We start from the raw sequence: 16,901 nt of genomic DNA, 5'->3' as shown, positions 1-16,901 counted from the left end.
TTCAATAGCGATATTCGTTGAATCAAAAATTGATCCCATGATTTCTCAAATTCTTATACTCGTCATCCGTTCATCGTCATTGTATTTCCCTTTGATTCTCATATATTTGGTCTCTTTTTTTTTTTGTATCATCGTAAGCTGTCAGATACGATTAAATAAACGTCGTTTCTTTTTAAACGATTCCTCGTTCGTATTGTCAATTCTTTTCTCCTTTTTTTGATTGAAAAAACTTTATTATTAGAGAGTTGTTATTCTAAATTATTAATTAGATATATAATATTTATATTCAACTGCAACATTTTTTTGGAAGAATTCATACCTTTTCTTTTTATATTGAAATTTAAAATGTCAAATGATTGCGCAATACTTTTCTTTTTACACGCCCATTTATAAATAATAAAATTTGAGTTAAAGGATTTCATGAACATTTAATTTATCTAATTATTTGAAATCTACATATATAATAATCATTGTCAAATACTAAAAAATAAAGTTTAAATGTTAATACGGGTTATTTGGAATAGTCGACAAATATTTGTGTGTGTCGCAGGTGACCTATTTTCCTTTTTTTCCCTTAGCCACGCCAGTTTTCTCTTCGATTTCTTTACGATATCTTTCGTCGTGGTCGTGTTCGTGGTCGTCGTCATGGTCGTCGTAGTCTTTCTTACGATTCTTCTTTTGAAGGTACACGCTTGAGGATATTTTCTCGATGTTAGAAGAACACGGAAAACGCGAATCGATTGGAAATACATCAAGTCAATTTCGTACAAATTTCTGATTTACCTGTGACGAGAAACGAAAAGAAATAGGATTTGCAAAATATCATTTTTATTTATTCGAGAAAAACATGTCGTCTTTGAGAGATGTGTACACAAAAATAACAATTTTGTTTTCGATCATTTTCGCTTACTGTCCTTTTTTTTCTTTGCCTTTTTTAAACTTGGCTCGGTTACATTTGACTTCGGCACGGCGCCATGTGTTTAAGTTACGCGTTCTCAAGAATACGAGGAGAATTGGTGGTACACCATATATCAATGACTAAAAGTTTCTCTCTCAAGGAATCACAATCGAAAAGTTCTAAAGTTTAAGCTTTAGTATATTTCTTAAGCTTATCTCTCCCTCTCTCTTTATTTCTAAGAATTTTCTTTTTCAAAAGTGAGAAAAAAAACCAGACACGTGCAGTCAATCTTAAAGTTGTAAGTTTTACTTGTAAAAATAAAGAATACTCGTCGCCAAACTACTTTTCACCAAGTATCGTCGTGCTAAACATAAACACCAAACATTTTTCTTCATTCTCACCAAAAAACAATTTTCTCTCACTCTCTATCTTTTTAGCGGATTGTTTCACGCTTTCCTTTTTTTTTTGTCTACATCATTTTATTTAAATTATTCTATAAAGAGGTGAATACAATTTTTACGACGAAATTCTTATCTACCTTTAAGAGTCAAATATTTTGTCTTCATCTCGAGAAGAACTAAAAAAAGGTTTTCCTGATAGGTGTATACATATATATATATATATAGATATACATGCACACTATGAAACTCTCGTTTCCATTTTCCACCAATGGCATTCCAGAAGAAGTGTAGTAGATTTCCAATTCCATTGTAGATCAATTCGATATCGAATCTAACCGAATGAGATTGTACTACGTTTTTGAAGGTAGAACCGTTAAACAAAGGTATCATTGATTCAATTCGATTCGATTTGCTAAAAATATAGGGATAATAAAAAAAGGATTTAAATCAGGTATGGTGTCAGTCTGTGAAATTTTACAACGAATATTGACCAACGTTGAAAACTAGATTATCTAATCAGAATGGAAGAAAGAAAGAAAGAAAGAAAACAAACTCTTACAAATAATAATAATAATAATAATAATAATAATGAAACTTAGGACACAAAGTTAAATTGGAAAGAAAAAGGCCTTCCGATGGAAAACTTTGAACTGACTTTGGTATTCGTTGATTCCTAAGGAGATAAAATTCGTTTAGAAATTCATTCGATAGAAAAGGGGAGAGCAATTTGGAAAATAATGAATTTCAAATAGGAGAATCGGCATCGAAAGTCAATTAGAAGAAAGGCAATCGAGAGAGGAGTGGAATCGAAAAGGGTCGGTTGTTCTTCGATCGATCGATTTCTTGACTTTCGGTCAAGTCCACTTAAGGTGTTCCAAGGGTTTTTGAGATGATTCTCTAGCATTTTGGTGAAAGGATAGCAATGGTGGACGATTAAACGACTCCTTCCATTCTCCGAGCCAAACAACGACCACTGAAATCGATTCTAATGGTCACATAGATGTCTCCCGTAATTTGGAATCGTGACACTTCCCATGGATAGGAGGTTGTACGATGTGCGGTGTAATACGGTACGATGTGCTGCGGTATGGTGTGGTATGGTATGACGTGGTATAATGGTATGGGTGTAGATGGTGTGCACACCGATCGAACAATTTCACCGTTTCTAACCGAATTCTATCGATTGTAAGCTCGCGTATGAGTATGTGTGCGTACGTTCGTGCGTGTGTGTGAGTAAATGTTACATATGAATCGTATATTCGATTTTCTTGTCCTCCTATTTCTCGAATTACACTAATGATAAAACCCATACATATAATCTATCTTTAATTCGTGAATAGATCATCAAATATCTCAGCAAATAGATTTTTATATCTAAACTCTACGTTTAAATCTTTTTCACGTGTCTCGTTTCTTTTTTTTTTACCATTCGTAAACAGCGTTACTATGTGCATGCGTGTATGTGTGTGTGTGTATACAAAGAGACTATTTCTTTTCTTCAAACAAGCTCGAATGTCGATAAGGAAAACATGAAAAATTTTAAGAAGGAAAATGAACGCAAAAAGGATATAAATGCAACAAAGAAAAAAAAAGATAATAATAAATACATCTTGAAATATAGGGGGGGGTATAGGAAATTGTTGACAATACTCTGAGTGATATTGTTAAACGTAAGATTGAATGGAAAATGCGTGATCTTTTTAAATAAATCATTATTTTTATTGAAGCACAAACAAAATTGATGATTGTTCCTAGAAGGTATCTTAGAAAAGAAAAAGGATAGAAAGAGATAGATAGATAGATAAATAAATAGATAGATAGATAGAGAAAGAAAGAAAGAATGAGAGAGAGAGGGAGAGAGAGAAAAAAAAGTGACAGAAGGAGAAAGTTTAATCACGCGACGAAAAGAAGAGAAGTGGTGATAGTAAATTCTTTGTAAAAAGTTGCCGTATAGAATATTTCTATTTTTCTCTCTTTCTCTCTCTCTCTCTCACTCTCTCTTATTTTTCTACTTTTTCTTCTTCTTCTTCTTCTTCTACTTCTACTTCTACTACTACTTCTCATTTTCGACAACGTTCGTTTATTCTCACCCTTCTTCTTCTTCTTCTTCATCGTTTTTTCTTTTTTGTCTTTAGTATGTGGGGGGAGGGGGGGGCGGAAAGAAAACCTTTCCTTCGGTCGCGCGTTCCTCGCGAAACCTGCGGGCGACTACAGAGCTAGCGGAGCTTTAGTTTTCTTAAAAAAAAAAAAAAAAAACAAAAAGAAAAGAAAAGAAAAGTAAAGAAGAAAAAAGAAATACAAGAAAAGAATATAAAACCATGTGTCTCCACCGTGTCTCTCCCTTTGTACTACACCAACCCATATACATACCCACATACATAGATTTTTACATGCATACATGTATATATATATATATATAGGATACACATAGGTAAACATTCCCATCGAACTCTCTTTCCTTCTTTTTCTTTCTCTTTCTCTTTCTTTTCTTTTCTTCCTTTTTTTTTTCTTTCTCTTTCACTATCTCTCTCTCTCTCTCTTTCTCTTTCTGTCTTTCTCTTTCTCTCTTTCTCTCTTTCTCTATTTCTTTCTTTCATTTTCCCCACTTCCTTCTCTCCATCTTTTATTCTAGCTCTCTGCAAAGAAAGAAGAAGGTAAGTTCATCGACTCGTGAATATATACTTGCGATGTTTTTCTATGAAACAACGAAAAAAAGTAGCGTTGGAGGGGGTAGTTGGAAGGGCAAGGGGATGGGCGAATATTCCCTGTTACATAAGAATTCGCGTTTTTATAATTACGAAAGAAACAAAACTATTTATTTCTTTGATAGAAATCGTTATTGTTGTTTGTTATCGAAACAAATTATTTTTTCCGATTGCAAAATGTATTTTCTTCCTTTTTTTTTTTATACATTTTAACTCTCTCTTATCACGCAGTAAATATTTTCTTTTTTTTTTTTTAAACGACAGTTCTACGATATAAAATGTATATTTTCTCCATTAGTCTTTTTTTTTTATCTCTGTGTGTTACTTCAAATTTAAATAATGAAAGAAAAAATGTTAAAAAAAGAAAAAAAAAAGTAAAAAAAAGAAAAGTAAAATACATAAAGATCCGCTCACGTGGGGTCTGGAAACGACAGGCCTACGTACCTTTCATTCGATTACATTTTTTTTTTTTTTGTATTTTTAACTTTACGTTACTTACGAGAGATAATAATAAGGGATAAAAATTTGGTGGGTAATGAGACGAAAGACAAAAAAAAAAACCCATCTAAAACATGAACTTAAAAACGGAAGAGAACGAGTAAGCATACGTATATATATATGCGTGTGTGAGTGACTGAGTGAGTTAGTGAGTGAGTGTATGTGTGTGTGTGTGTATATATATATATATGTTTGATTTAAAAAAAAAAAATAAAAAATAATATCAAATAAAATTGGGAAAGCAAAGGAAAAACAAACCAAAAAAAAAAAAATAGCAAAAAGAGCCAGTTTGGGGATAGACCAATTGGAGACTCCATTATCGAAGTTCGTTCGATAGGTCGTCGAAAACATACGGTTATTCCTGAAAACGTTCCAACGAGAGAACGTTGTCATTATTTCCTAATAAAACATCGTTTCGTTTTATTCGATTGGAATAAACGATTTTGCGGTTATAGCAAAAGAAAAACGAAGAGGCTCACCCTGTCTCTCTCTCTCTCTCTCTCTCTTTTTTGTAAAAACTGTCGATTTTTGGACCTTACTCTAATTTCCATTATTTCTTTCGTGTATTCGATTAATTTAAATTCAACGAAACAAAACAACTTCATCTTATTATTACCATCAAACTTTTCTCTAACCTGAACGTTGTCTTTGTATCGTTTCGATTCGTAATATTTATTTTTTTTTCCTTCTTTTTCTTATTTCATCTATATTATATTTTCTTTTTTTGATAATTTAATTGTACACGATAGCTTCGAAGAAAATTTATTTTTTATTCCTTCGATAGAATGTATTTCTAAATCAAACGATTATTTCATTTCAATTTCCATCCCCCAACGAATGAATTTTCTGTTTAATCTCATTTATTTTTATCCGATCCTTGTAGTAATTTCTCTCTCTCTCTCTCTCTCTCCACCTTTTTCTTCGTCGGTCTTCCCTTTTAAAGAGCTCCTATTTCGAGAGAGAAATCATCGGTCGATTAAGAAACTTTGGTTAACAAGTAAGTAAGTAAGTAAGTAAGTAAGTAAGTAAGTAAGCCAAGTAACTGTTCCATCGTTACGAACACCAAGGATTATCTTAGGTGATCTTCCTTTCCGATTATCGTCTTCTATTCTCCTCTCATCTCCTTCATTAACAGTTTTGTAATCTAATTGAATAAATAAAATGACAAAAAAACCAAAAATTCTAAGATAATACATCGAAAGACGTAGACGTTTGAGTAGAGTTTAATTGAGTTAACGTAATACACAAAGGTTGTATCAAAATTAACGAGCATAATTTCAAAGATTCATTTCAATATGCTAAAATTAGAGAAGAAAAATTCATTGAAATCGTATACAATTTTGTTTCCGAATGACATTGCCGTTTCTTTTTGTTTGATCTCTTTTTTTTTAAATCATACGTGCTGTTAGATACATGATTTTTTGTTTATAGAAAACGTTTAATGTTGTTGGAATTTTTAAACGAGAAATTCCCATATAAATTGATCGATTATGGAAGATTAATTAATTGACCAATACTATTCAAATTCAATTTTTATTTCTAAGAACGTCTAAAGTCTAAATATACAACGGTAAACAGTACCGAGAAATTACGTCAACGTATTAAACAGATTTTTCGGCTAATTCAAACAACAGTTTTTAAATGAATGAAAAAACGTTTAAAAATATGTAATATAAAAATGAAAAGGAGATCAATTCGGTCATATATGATAATTATATGAATTTTTTCATCTTATTTTAACGCATTTGAACTACAGCCCAGAATATTATACATACATTTTTTGAAAAAATCTGTATATATATATATGTATATTTTATCTTCCTCTACAAATATGTATAACACGTGTCGGTGAAAGAAAAGTCTCTTTTCATTTTCCACCTCACGTTTCGATGCTAGGATTACCATTTTTCATATGGAAAAAGGAAAGGTCCTTCGTGGTTTCGACGGACCTTTCAGTAAAGAATCTCTAATGCCCTTCTTCTTACTACACCCCATCGTTCTCTGTTAGTTTGAGAATAAAAACGATTTCAAGGATTCTTCGTAGTTATTCCTTTATCCGTTAGATTTGAACCTATGAAAAAAATAAATAAAAATAAAATTGTTCTCTCTCACCCTCTCTCTCTCTCTCACTCTCACATTGTCAATAAATTAATCCTTTGAGTGTGTTGAATACTTTTAAAACTGAAATGTTTTCTAAGGACGGAATAGTTTATATTATTTACACACCCCTCCCCGTACTTAATAATAAATTATATTTAATATAATTACAATTTTTTTCTTTATTATATTATATATTATATAATTTTCTGTGCGACAAGATTAAATGCAATAATCAATAAGCAAATAAACATTATATATTATTTTATATTTGCATTGACGAACACGTATATGCGTTAATATAGATCACGCTAAAAACTATTACCAAACGCATATATGCGTTCATAGTAATCAAAAGGTTAATCGATAAAAGAATTTTGTTCCTGATAGAGTAAAACATTGCAACGTTATAATTTTTCTTCTTCTTTTTTTATTTTTTATCTTTAAACAAAATGAATGTTCATAAAATCCGATCAATAGAGAGTACCTACCGTAATTTAAAACTTTTGCAAACTGATAAAGAGAAGAGGAAGGCAAGAGAGAGAGAGAGAGAACGTAAAAGATACTTTTTAATACTGAAGTGAACAAATTTTTCTTTTTTCTTTTCTTTATTTTCTTTATATAACCCGTTATATCACTGAAACGATTTCGTAAAATTAAACTTCCGGATAACGAGTCTTCCGTTAACAACTTCACGTCGCATCGTTATCCTTTACTTTTTCTATCCTTAACAAGGTACGATTAACGAACTACGGGAATGAAATTAATTGGAAATGTCGTGAGTGGAACGTGTATAGGTGCTCGATCAGGAAACTGACTATTTTTTTGCTAGACAAAAAGGGGGAAAAAAAAAAATGAAAAGGGCAACGGACGCGGATAATAATTTTGTTCTTTCTTTCAAATTCCAAAGTGCAATCCTTTCTTTGGATCATAACCGTTGCATAGTGTGTCGTCATACTCATCGTCTTTGTCGTAAACGGTGATGCAAAGAACGAAGAAACTTTTTTTTTTGTACTTTTTCACTTTGCTTGCCTCTCGGTCCGCTGTTTTTTCGGGAGAGTGGGGAAGAGGAAGGGTTGGAGAAAAATTTCATCAGAACTTTGACGATAACCATTGACCCCCTACATCGTTGCACTAAAACCTCTTAGTATTGTCTATTTTTTCTATTTTTTTTTTTCTCTCAATACTTTATCGTTCCTTTTCAGTTAACTCGTGAAATGTATATAAAGATGATGATGAGGAAAAAAAGAAGAAAAGCAAAGTAGCATATTCCCAAGAGAAATTTAATGACACGTTACTCCCAATAGTATATTTAATGCTTTCTCAAAGCCTTCTCGTTCTCTTCTTCCTAACTTTATCTCTTTTCATCGAAATTCATTTCCTTCGGACTACCATTTCTTCTTCCTCCTCCTCCTACTTTTCCTTCTCGTTCACGCCCAAAACTAACATAGTAATCTCATTCCGTTCCTCGGTAGCATCCTTTCAAACGAGAAATGCACTGTCACTCGATTCATTTCACTTTTTTTTTTCCCCCAACAGTTTCCATTTTATTTTTCCTTTTTATTCTTTTTTTTTAACGAATGAAAAGAATTCATACAAAATGATCGAAGAACTTAACCCCCGATAGCAATAGAAATAATAATAATGAGACGGCGATGAGAAGAGAAAAAGAAAAAAAAAAAAGTTTACAATCGGTGAGAATAATTTTTTGTAGTCTTATGGTTTTGAAAATGGTTTAAACGATATACGTAGGTATATATTCGTATGGAATGGATGAAACGAAGCGAATCGCGGTTTTACTTCTGACTTTGCCAAGGGATTCGATGGATTTCCATAAACGAACTCGGTTCCGTTACGATCACGTTCTCTCCCCCATATGGAAATTTGCATCCTCCCAACTCCTCCTTCTCCTCTTCCTATTTTACCATCGATGGCGAAACGGGGCAATAACGGATGAAAGAAAAGGTGAAAAAAAAAAAAAAAGAAAGAATAAAAAATAGATAAGAAAAAGTCAAAACGTTCTACGAACTTTTTATGCGCATAACATTTAAATTCCCCCCAACACCATCCACCACCCCCACCAACCCCCTTCCACCCACCCCCTTCCACCCACGCACTTTTTTCTCTTTCTCTTTCTGGTCTCTACGTGTGAAACACACAAACATTAAACGTGTATACGTGTGTTATACGTATGTCATGTTCGACCTTATGTAAAATGAAACGAAATTGAAATGTAGAAACGGTAGGAGAAAGGATGGATGATGATAAAGAGATAAGAAGGGTACGGGAAAGGGGGGGGGAGGAGGAGGATTGACGTTTTTATTATTGAAATATCACCGAGGAAGATACGCGTATTATCACCTTGATATATATATATATATATATAGAAAAAAAATGTAAAAAAATAGAAGCGGAATAAAAAGGGAAGTCAACAGAAAGGGGGAACCTGAATCGAGTCGTTTGTCGGTCGTAGGAAAAATGGACAGAAAAAAAAAGAAAAGAAAAAGAGAAATAATAACATGCATTGCAATCTAAAAATCTGCCATTTTTCGTCTCCTTTTTTTTTTCACTTTTTTCGGTAAATCGTTATTGGTAATCGTCTTGACTCGATTTTTTTCCTTTGAACGTATCGACTTTATGCTGGCTGTCGTTTAATCGAAAAGAGAAAAAAAAAACAACATGGAAAAAAAGGAATTAGGGTAAAATAGAACGGTAGTAGGATTGTCCAGTGTCGCAAAAAAAAACAAAAAAAAAACAAGGATAGCTGTTTCTCTACGTTTAACAGAGTCTCGCGACACTTATTGACTCGGTTTTCTTTTTTCTTTTTCCTATCGTTATCCAACTCGAATGACTTTTCTCGTCAAGTTGAAGAACGATTACATTCGAATATACATATATATATACACGTATGTCGTATACTCACATTGGAAGTGTGTGTATGTAAGTAGAAAACTCTCGTATATACTCGTCATAAAAATCGTAAAAAAAAGGAAAGAGAATCGAGAACCAAAACTAGCCGAACGTTTAAAAATTTTCCTGTTTGATCCTCGAAACTTCACGTATTCCAATACAATACTATATCTACGATTCTAAACGATTTTCTATAGCGACAAGGATAACGGATAAAAACATAGAAAATATAGTAGAACTTGTTCCCAATCTATAGAATATTTCAAAATACATATAGTTTCATTTCACTATGATAAAGTGTAATAAAAGAAATTCATACGATCTTATATACGATATAAAACCTTGTGTTTCTAATTGTTCTTTAATTGTTAAATAAATATCGTTAATATTATTAATTTTCATAGAAAATGTTCGAAAGAAAGATTTATAAACAAACTGATTGCTACCGGAGAATAATTTCTTAACTTAAATCAATCCTGAAATTACACATACCAACATATATGTTTTCTGAAACATCTTGTATATACGCGAATAAGTGTTTATAGATATGAGTGTGACTTTAGTCGAATCCGAACAATATCCTGTGTTTTAAGCGTTTCGTTTCTCCGTACGTTCGATTTGTTCTCGTTTCGTATATTTATATCGAAATTCTATAGAGTGGAAAGGTAATAGTCGTTTATGATATACATGAATAACACGTATGTAGTAAACATTTAAAAGCCATCATCGTTTCGATGTCCACTTCAGAACGATATTGATAACGACTACAACAAAGTTTCTCTGAAGGGTGTTTACGTTCAAATGTGGGAGGAGGAGGAGGAGGAGGTGGAGGGGAGAAGGTAAAGGGGGGTGGCTTACGTATATCGATGAGTAAATCTCGTGTTCTAGTACTATCAGATCATTGTTTTATTTTCATCTTAACATCTCTTTCATCCTACATCCTTCGAAACTTTTTCTTTCCTTTAATTTTTTTTTTTTCTATTTCTCTATCTCTCTCTCGTGGAAAAAGTAAACAAGGATAATAATCGAATAAGGGATCATCGTAATTATCGTCCTAAGAGTTAAAAATCGATTTCTCGGGGAAAATTTCAATCTCTTCCTCTACGAATTTAAACCTTTAGTTAACAACTTTTTCTATTATCCTTTATCTATCCTTTATACTGATCCATTCGAGTTGTTACCTTATTCGAAATGCACGAACGAACGAACGAACGAACGAACGAGATGGAAGGAAAGAAAATAAAGGGAGTACAAATTCTTTCAATTCGTGATTCGTTTTACTGTTAATGTCGTGAAAAGTATGTTCGACTAAAATGTTCTAGTATCGAGCAAATATTTGTTCGCGAATGTCCTTTTAAGATATATATATATATATATATATATATGTATTATATAGGGATGTACATATACATTTACGATTTCTGCTTGAAGAACATCTATCCTCCTACTATCCTGCATACTACTCTTCTGCTAAAGTTTCGAAATAAATATTTACTTAACGTTTAGAAAAGCTTCGTAACGTTCGATGCGTGGATAGAATTCGGGAAAAATCAGAAGGAAAGTTTAACTGAAATAGAGAACGATAGAAGAAGGAAAAGAAGAAAAAAAAAAAAACATATATATATATATATATATGTATAATGATAGATAAATAGATAGAAAAAGAGGGAAAGTACATTGGAAAATGCTTTTCACCAAAATGAGATACGTTTTTTCGCGCGAATGTTCATTTCCACTGACAGTAATACTTTCCTTCTCGGTTTGTCGATTTGTTAACGACAAAGTTATCCCGCTTTGAGTGTCCTTCGAGCTTTTTAAGCTTTTCCTCTGTCTCTCTCTCTTTCTTTCTTTCTTTTTATCTCGTCCGATACCGTGAAAATGTTCATTCCCATTTTAATACCGGTATATTTGCTCTTTGAATTTCATTTCAACGAGAAAATTTTCGATTTACGATCTTGTCAACCGAATCAAATAAATTCTCGTTCTTTTTGTTTCCATTCCTGTCGCCAACCTCCTACTCCCCCCACCCCCGTCCCCGCCCAACCTTTTGTTCTTTGCTTCCTTCATTCGTACATTTTACATGCACCGACTGTGTTTAAAAATTAACGAAACAAACGAGATAATTAATTAATTTATTTCCCGTGTCTTTTTTTTTTTTATTATAACAACAATAATAACAACAATAATTGTGCATAATGAAACGGGGGAAAAAAAGGGGGATGAACGACCTTAAAAGTCATTAATTTTATTACCTTAGTTTCGTTTTCCTTTTTCTTTTTTATATTTTTATACTCTTGCGTCTTCCGCTTTTTCTATCCTTACTTATTTTCTTTTGTTTTTACTTTTTTGTCTTTTTGTTCCAATCCCATCCTCTAAGACATCATCAGCAAACAATAATAAAACGTTTTCCCTTTTCATTCCCGCGTGTAAAATTAATGTCCGAAGTAATCGTAGGAAACGTCAAAAGCAATGATGTTTGTTTTTTCCCTTTTTGAAGGTATTATTAATCGCGTTGCTCTCGCGACCGCTTGAGAGCAACCAGATGCTAAAAGAAAAGCAAAAGATTTCTCTCTCTCTCTCTCTCTGAAGTTAGAAACAAAGAAGCAGAGCCAGTAGGTTTCCTTTTTTTTCCCCCTTCTAATGAGGAAGCGTTTCTTTCCTTTTCGAACTTATCTTTCTCTTTTCCATATCTTCTCTCTCTCTCTCTCTCTCTTTTTACTTTTTATTATTTCTTTATTTCTTTCCTTTTCCTTGTATCCCTTTTATACATTTCCTTTCCTACAATTCATCCCTCTATCTCGTTTCCTCGGGTGATATCGATTTTACTCCGGGATTCTGAGAGTCAAAGTAATTATCATTCCGCTCTCTTTGTTCTTTATTTAGCAAAAGAAAAAAAAAAAAGAAGGAAGGAAGGAAAAAATTTACCCTTTGCAATCGACTCGATGTACAATAACAAACAAAAAATTATTATCTATTTCCCGACTTTTTTTCCTACTTCCCTTCCCGTTACTTTTGTTCTTCTTTTAAACCGTGTATCATCTACAAAATAAAAAAAAAAAAAAAAAAAAAAAAAAAAAAAAACTGATATACTAGATAATAATTTATGATTTCACTCTTTCAGAAATATCACCTAATACTCGAGAGAATTGGTTGAAAAGTTTTGACCGAGTTACGATGGAAACGATAATTGTTTCTATTTTAGGCTCAAAACTTTTCAACCCAGCCTCTTCTTACGTACTCTTGTATGTCGAGTGACATGCACATACGAACGACATCATCGTATTCGAATAATATATATCTTTGTTGTTTGCGTGTGCATCGTCACCCCTTTTAAAGAAAAAATAAAAATAAATCTTCTATTATCGTAACTTTCTCTTTAAATTCATTTCAATTTGTTTTCGATAATAATATGGAGAAATAAATCCTTAAACTGGCATAACAAAAATAAGTTTACTCGTTTTCCGATGTATTTTAACGTTCGATAATATTACCGTAATCGTTATAATTCATATTCAGGTATGATGTTTGAAAATAGAAATGAAAGGAAAAAAAAAACGGACGCGTTTCATCGTCCTGTGAGGGATGATACCATGAAATGTTAATTAAAGATAAACAACAGGGGAGTAAAGTAGTAGGAATCGTCGAAGCTCGCGACAAAGTCGCCTTGATTTTTACGCTCGAAAGAGTTGTGAAAAGCAAAATAATGGGCGTACTTTATGTGACTCTGATATATTTTTACGGAGTACACTTGAGCACGATTGGCTGCGATTGTTTCAGGAGTGACCATCTTGCTATCGCTGACGGTGTTCCTGAATCTCGTTGCCGAGACCCTACCCCAGGTCTCCGATGCTATACCCCTGTTAGGTATTAATCGACTTTTTACAATAATATCTCAACGAATTAATAAATAATTAATTAAAGAATAAAGAAAATAAGAAATTAAAAAAAAAGTAATAATAAATAAGAAAATAAATAAATAATCGATAGAGATTAAACGGCGTTTCTCATTCGGTACTTGTCACGGACGATGCGCGTGTTCCCGTTGTTTTTTAAACGCGAGAACAGAAGGGAAATTATTTTTCTTAGATTTAAATCAATTCAGTAATTTGCGAGGAAAATGTGCGGGAAGAAAAATAAATACAAGATCCAACTTTCGAAAGATACTTCTTTTTTTTAATAGTATGACACACAAGTAGGAAAAAAATTGATTTTTGTCCAATTAAGTTTGGAAGAATATTGATCAAAGAGGAGAAGTCGATTCGGAAAATTCGTGTTAAAGTGCGAAACATGGGAAAAGGCAATTTCGTTTTTCTCTACTGTTCGGATAACGAAATGTCACATCCTATCGTCGTGGGAGGCACAAATCGCTGAAGCGAAACTTTCCAAAACTACCAGTTGCTTCTTTATCGAATTGTTCCGAGTGAGTAACCCTCTCTTACTCGCTGGACACATTTGTGTGTCCTTTTTATTTAAACTCAGGGATATGAAGGGAAAAAAACAAAAGCTAACGGTCCCAAAATTTATCTCCAATTTTCTTTGGTCAAAATTGAAAAGAAAATATTGATCGAATGAAAAAGAGTAATAATAAATATAAAATATTATTTAAAATAATTCTTAATTACAAAAACACAAAGCAATTCACTTAATTCACCCGTTAAGAAAAATTTAACGAGAATTATATATAAATAAGAACAACAACGTGCAACTTGATCCAAAGTTGCCAAAATTACTTACTCTATGAGTGATAGGAAAACTATTCAAATTGATTATCATAAAATATTATTAAAAGATTGTTACTCTTGAAGAAAATAAAATATATATATATATATTTCTTTCCTGGGAAAATAATCCTTTATTTTTTGCAAAATCGAGAAAACTAGAGAAAATTAGATGAGAAGAAAAAAGAGAAAAAGGAAAACATCTTGGCTGCTTTTTTCGAGGTTGTTACGTAGCTACATCCCTCGGAACGATGTACTTTCTTTCTTTCTTTCTTTCGACGAAATGCCTCAAACTTTTACGAACGTAGAAAGACGTTTCCCACGAAAACTTGAAGAAGAAAAAATAAAAGTTAGCCAAGAAGGAAGTTCAAAGAAGAGAGGTACGTTGACTCTTCTTTTTACAGAAGAAAATTTGAGTTAATCACGTCGGGTAAACCCTAACATTACCCACGGTCGACTTGAAAATGTAATTCTTTTTACGTTTTGCTTGGTCCACGAAATTTCTCAGAATTTTAAGAGAAACTTCTTTTATTTTCTCCTTTTTTGGTTTTTTTTTTTCCATTTTCCATCTTACAATTTTAATCTATGTTTTCTTTTGTCCAGTAAAAAAAAAGAAAAGCAGAAAAAGACGCTTCGTATAAAAGTAAAATTTGTATAGAAAATAAAATGAACAACAAATTAGGAAAATTTGATTATTAATTTTGAAAAAATATCGTTTCATTTCGTTCACAAAAAAATGATACAATTTATTTATTTTCGTTTTTCCGAAGGAGTTGCATTTGAGAAGCGTTGCATTTGAAACGTTACTCAACTCGCTAGAATTTAATTGAATAAGTTTCGAATCCCGAATACGAGACGAGGAAAAAAAAGGGGTTGAAAGAAAGAGATGGACAAGAAAAAAACACCAATGGCTTTTGTTTCCTTTTTTTTTCCCCTTTACTCTTTCTTTCATTATTTCTTATCCTCTTCTCATCCGTAACAAGATCGTCCTTTTTTAAGGATGCATTCGTAGCAATGCACAGACAACTGGAATCGATTAACCCTGACACGTTTCTTTCCCTATTCCTATCTCTAATTCTACACGCCCTTATTCCAACTTTGACTCGCCGCGAGGTACATCCAAATCGAATTACAGTTACGGACGACGTAGAAATTGACGGATGAGAAAATTCGTCCGACTTTTCTTTCCCCGACGAGTCCTTTTGTTCTGTTTTTTCTTTTTCCCCCCCCCCCCAATTTTTTCTCTAGATTCGATATATTTTCAATTGTATTAAAGATAAAATAAAAAAAAAGGAAAATTTGTTGTATTGCCAATCAGCCCTTTTCAAAAATATTAGATTGGTGCTTGAAAAGTTTTCAAGCATCGAGTATTTCAATTGGAATTTAATATAATATAAAATTCATAGAAAGAAAAAAAAAAATAAAGAATTCCCCGATGAATTTACACGTATATCATAATAATGAAAAATATCGAAAATAAATCAAAAACCGTAATTATTTTTCATTATAAAATATAATAAACTTTTCGGTATCACACATATTTTTCTTATCTCAGGGTTGAAGCAGACAATATTTTTCAAATATTCAATTATTTTTGTATTATCGAATTTTTTGTTAAATTAAATATTCGCGATATCTTTTTCATTTTTTTTTATTTTTCCAAATTATTTTTCTCCGTTAAAATTATTTTCGTGCTATTATTCGTCGAGAAGAAGAAAAAAAAGAAAAAAAAAAAGACAAGAAAAACAGGAAAATAAAAAGAAAAAAGAAACCTCCCATCGTAAATCGTATTACTTTCGGTTGAAAAAAGTTTCTTCCAAGAAGATGCCGAATCTTCGACGGTCCAGGCAGGATTTTTCTACCGTGAAGGATTCATTTACGTTACGATACAGCGAGTCGTCCCTGGAGAGAACACCGAAGAGAACCTGTCGATTTTCTTCTCTCTCACTCCCTCCACTCTTTCTCTTTTTTTCTTTTTTTTTTAACCCCTCTCTCGTTCCCCTTTAGTTTACCCTATTCTTTTTCCAACCATTCATTTCAAGCTCGGAAGACCATCAGCTTCGATTTATCGGTGATCGTAGTAAATTAAAACTTGTATTCCCATTTCTTTTGAATGTTCTCTTCTTGTCAATTTCTTTCTCTCTTTCTCTCTCTCTCTCTCTCTCTCTCTCTCTCTTTCTCTTTGTGTCCAACTTGACAAAATTTCATACGAATTTAAATCGACATCAAAGTTATCTATCGAAAAGAAAAGTAAAGAAAACAATAGAAAAATAACATATTCAATATTCGGGACACTGTCAATCCGTAGAAAAAAATAATTAAAAGATATCAAAAAGATTCGGAACATGTGACACATTATCACACATAGATTGATTTCAAATATTCATGAACAAAGATAACAAGTTGACAATAATTTTTGTTCGATTATGCTGTCACTTAGAAACATTAGATAATTTTTTCAAAATATCTATCTCTGTCCTTCTTTTTCACTCGTATATACATAGACACACACACACACACATATACATATGTAAATATATCTTTGACAGGTTCCCCGAGAAGAGAGTATATTTTTTTTTTCTCTTTTACAACGCGATTGAGTTAATCGATAATTTAATCTTCGAGGAAGATAAAAGACACTCTTTCTCTCACAACACGCACACACACACACACA

At 32.3% G+C, this 16,901-nt stretch overlaps 1 protein-coding gene across 7 annotated transcripts in view; it reads left to right on the top strand.

Moving 5' to 3' along the window:
* The window catches only part of LOC106793531 (neuronal acetylcholine receptor subunit alpha-7), a 250,571-nt gene that overhangs the window by 189,189 nt on the left and 44,481 nt on the right, over positions 1-16,901 (top strand). For 2 of the 7 annotated variants that reach the window (XM_014760536.1, XM_014760540.1), the window contains one exon: positions 13,287-13,373. The exons of the other annotated variants lie outside the window; for them this stretch is intronic. In XM_014760536.1, the coding sequence (XP_014616022.1) occupies positions 13,287-13,373 (87 nt within the window). The remainder of the gene's footprint in view (positions 1-13,286; positions 13,374-16,901) is intronic. 7 annotated transcript variants of the gene reach the window in all.

This window comes from Polistes canadensis, unplaced genomic scaffold (assembly GCF_001313835.1).
Source record: "Polistes canadensis isolate GaletaPanama2010 unplaced genomic scaffold, ASM131383v1 scaffold_15, whole genome shotgun sequence".
NCBI lineage: Eukaryota > Metazoa > Arthropoda > Insecta > Hymenoptera > Vespidae > Polistes > Polistes canadensis.
The sequence above is the reverse complement of the archived record's forward strand: the minus strand, read 5'-3'. Positions and strand labels throughout refer to the sequence as shown.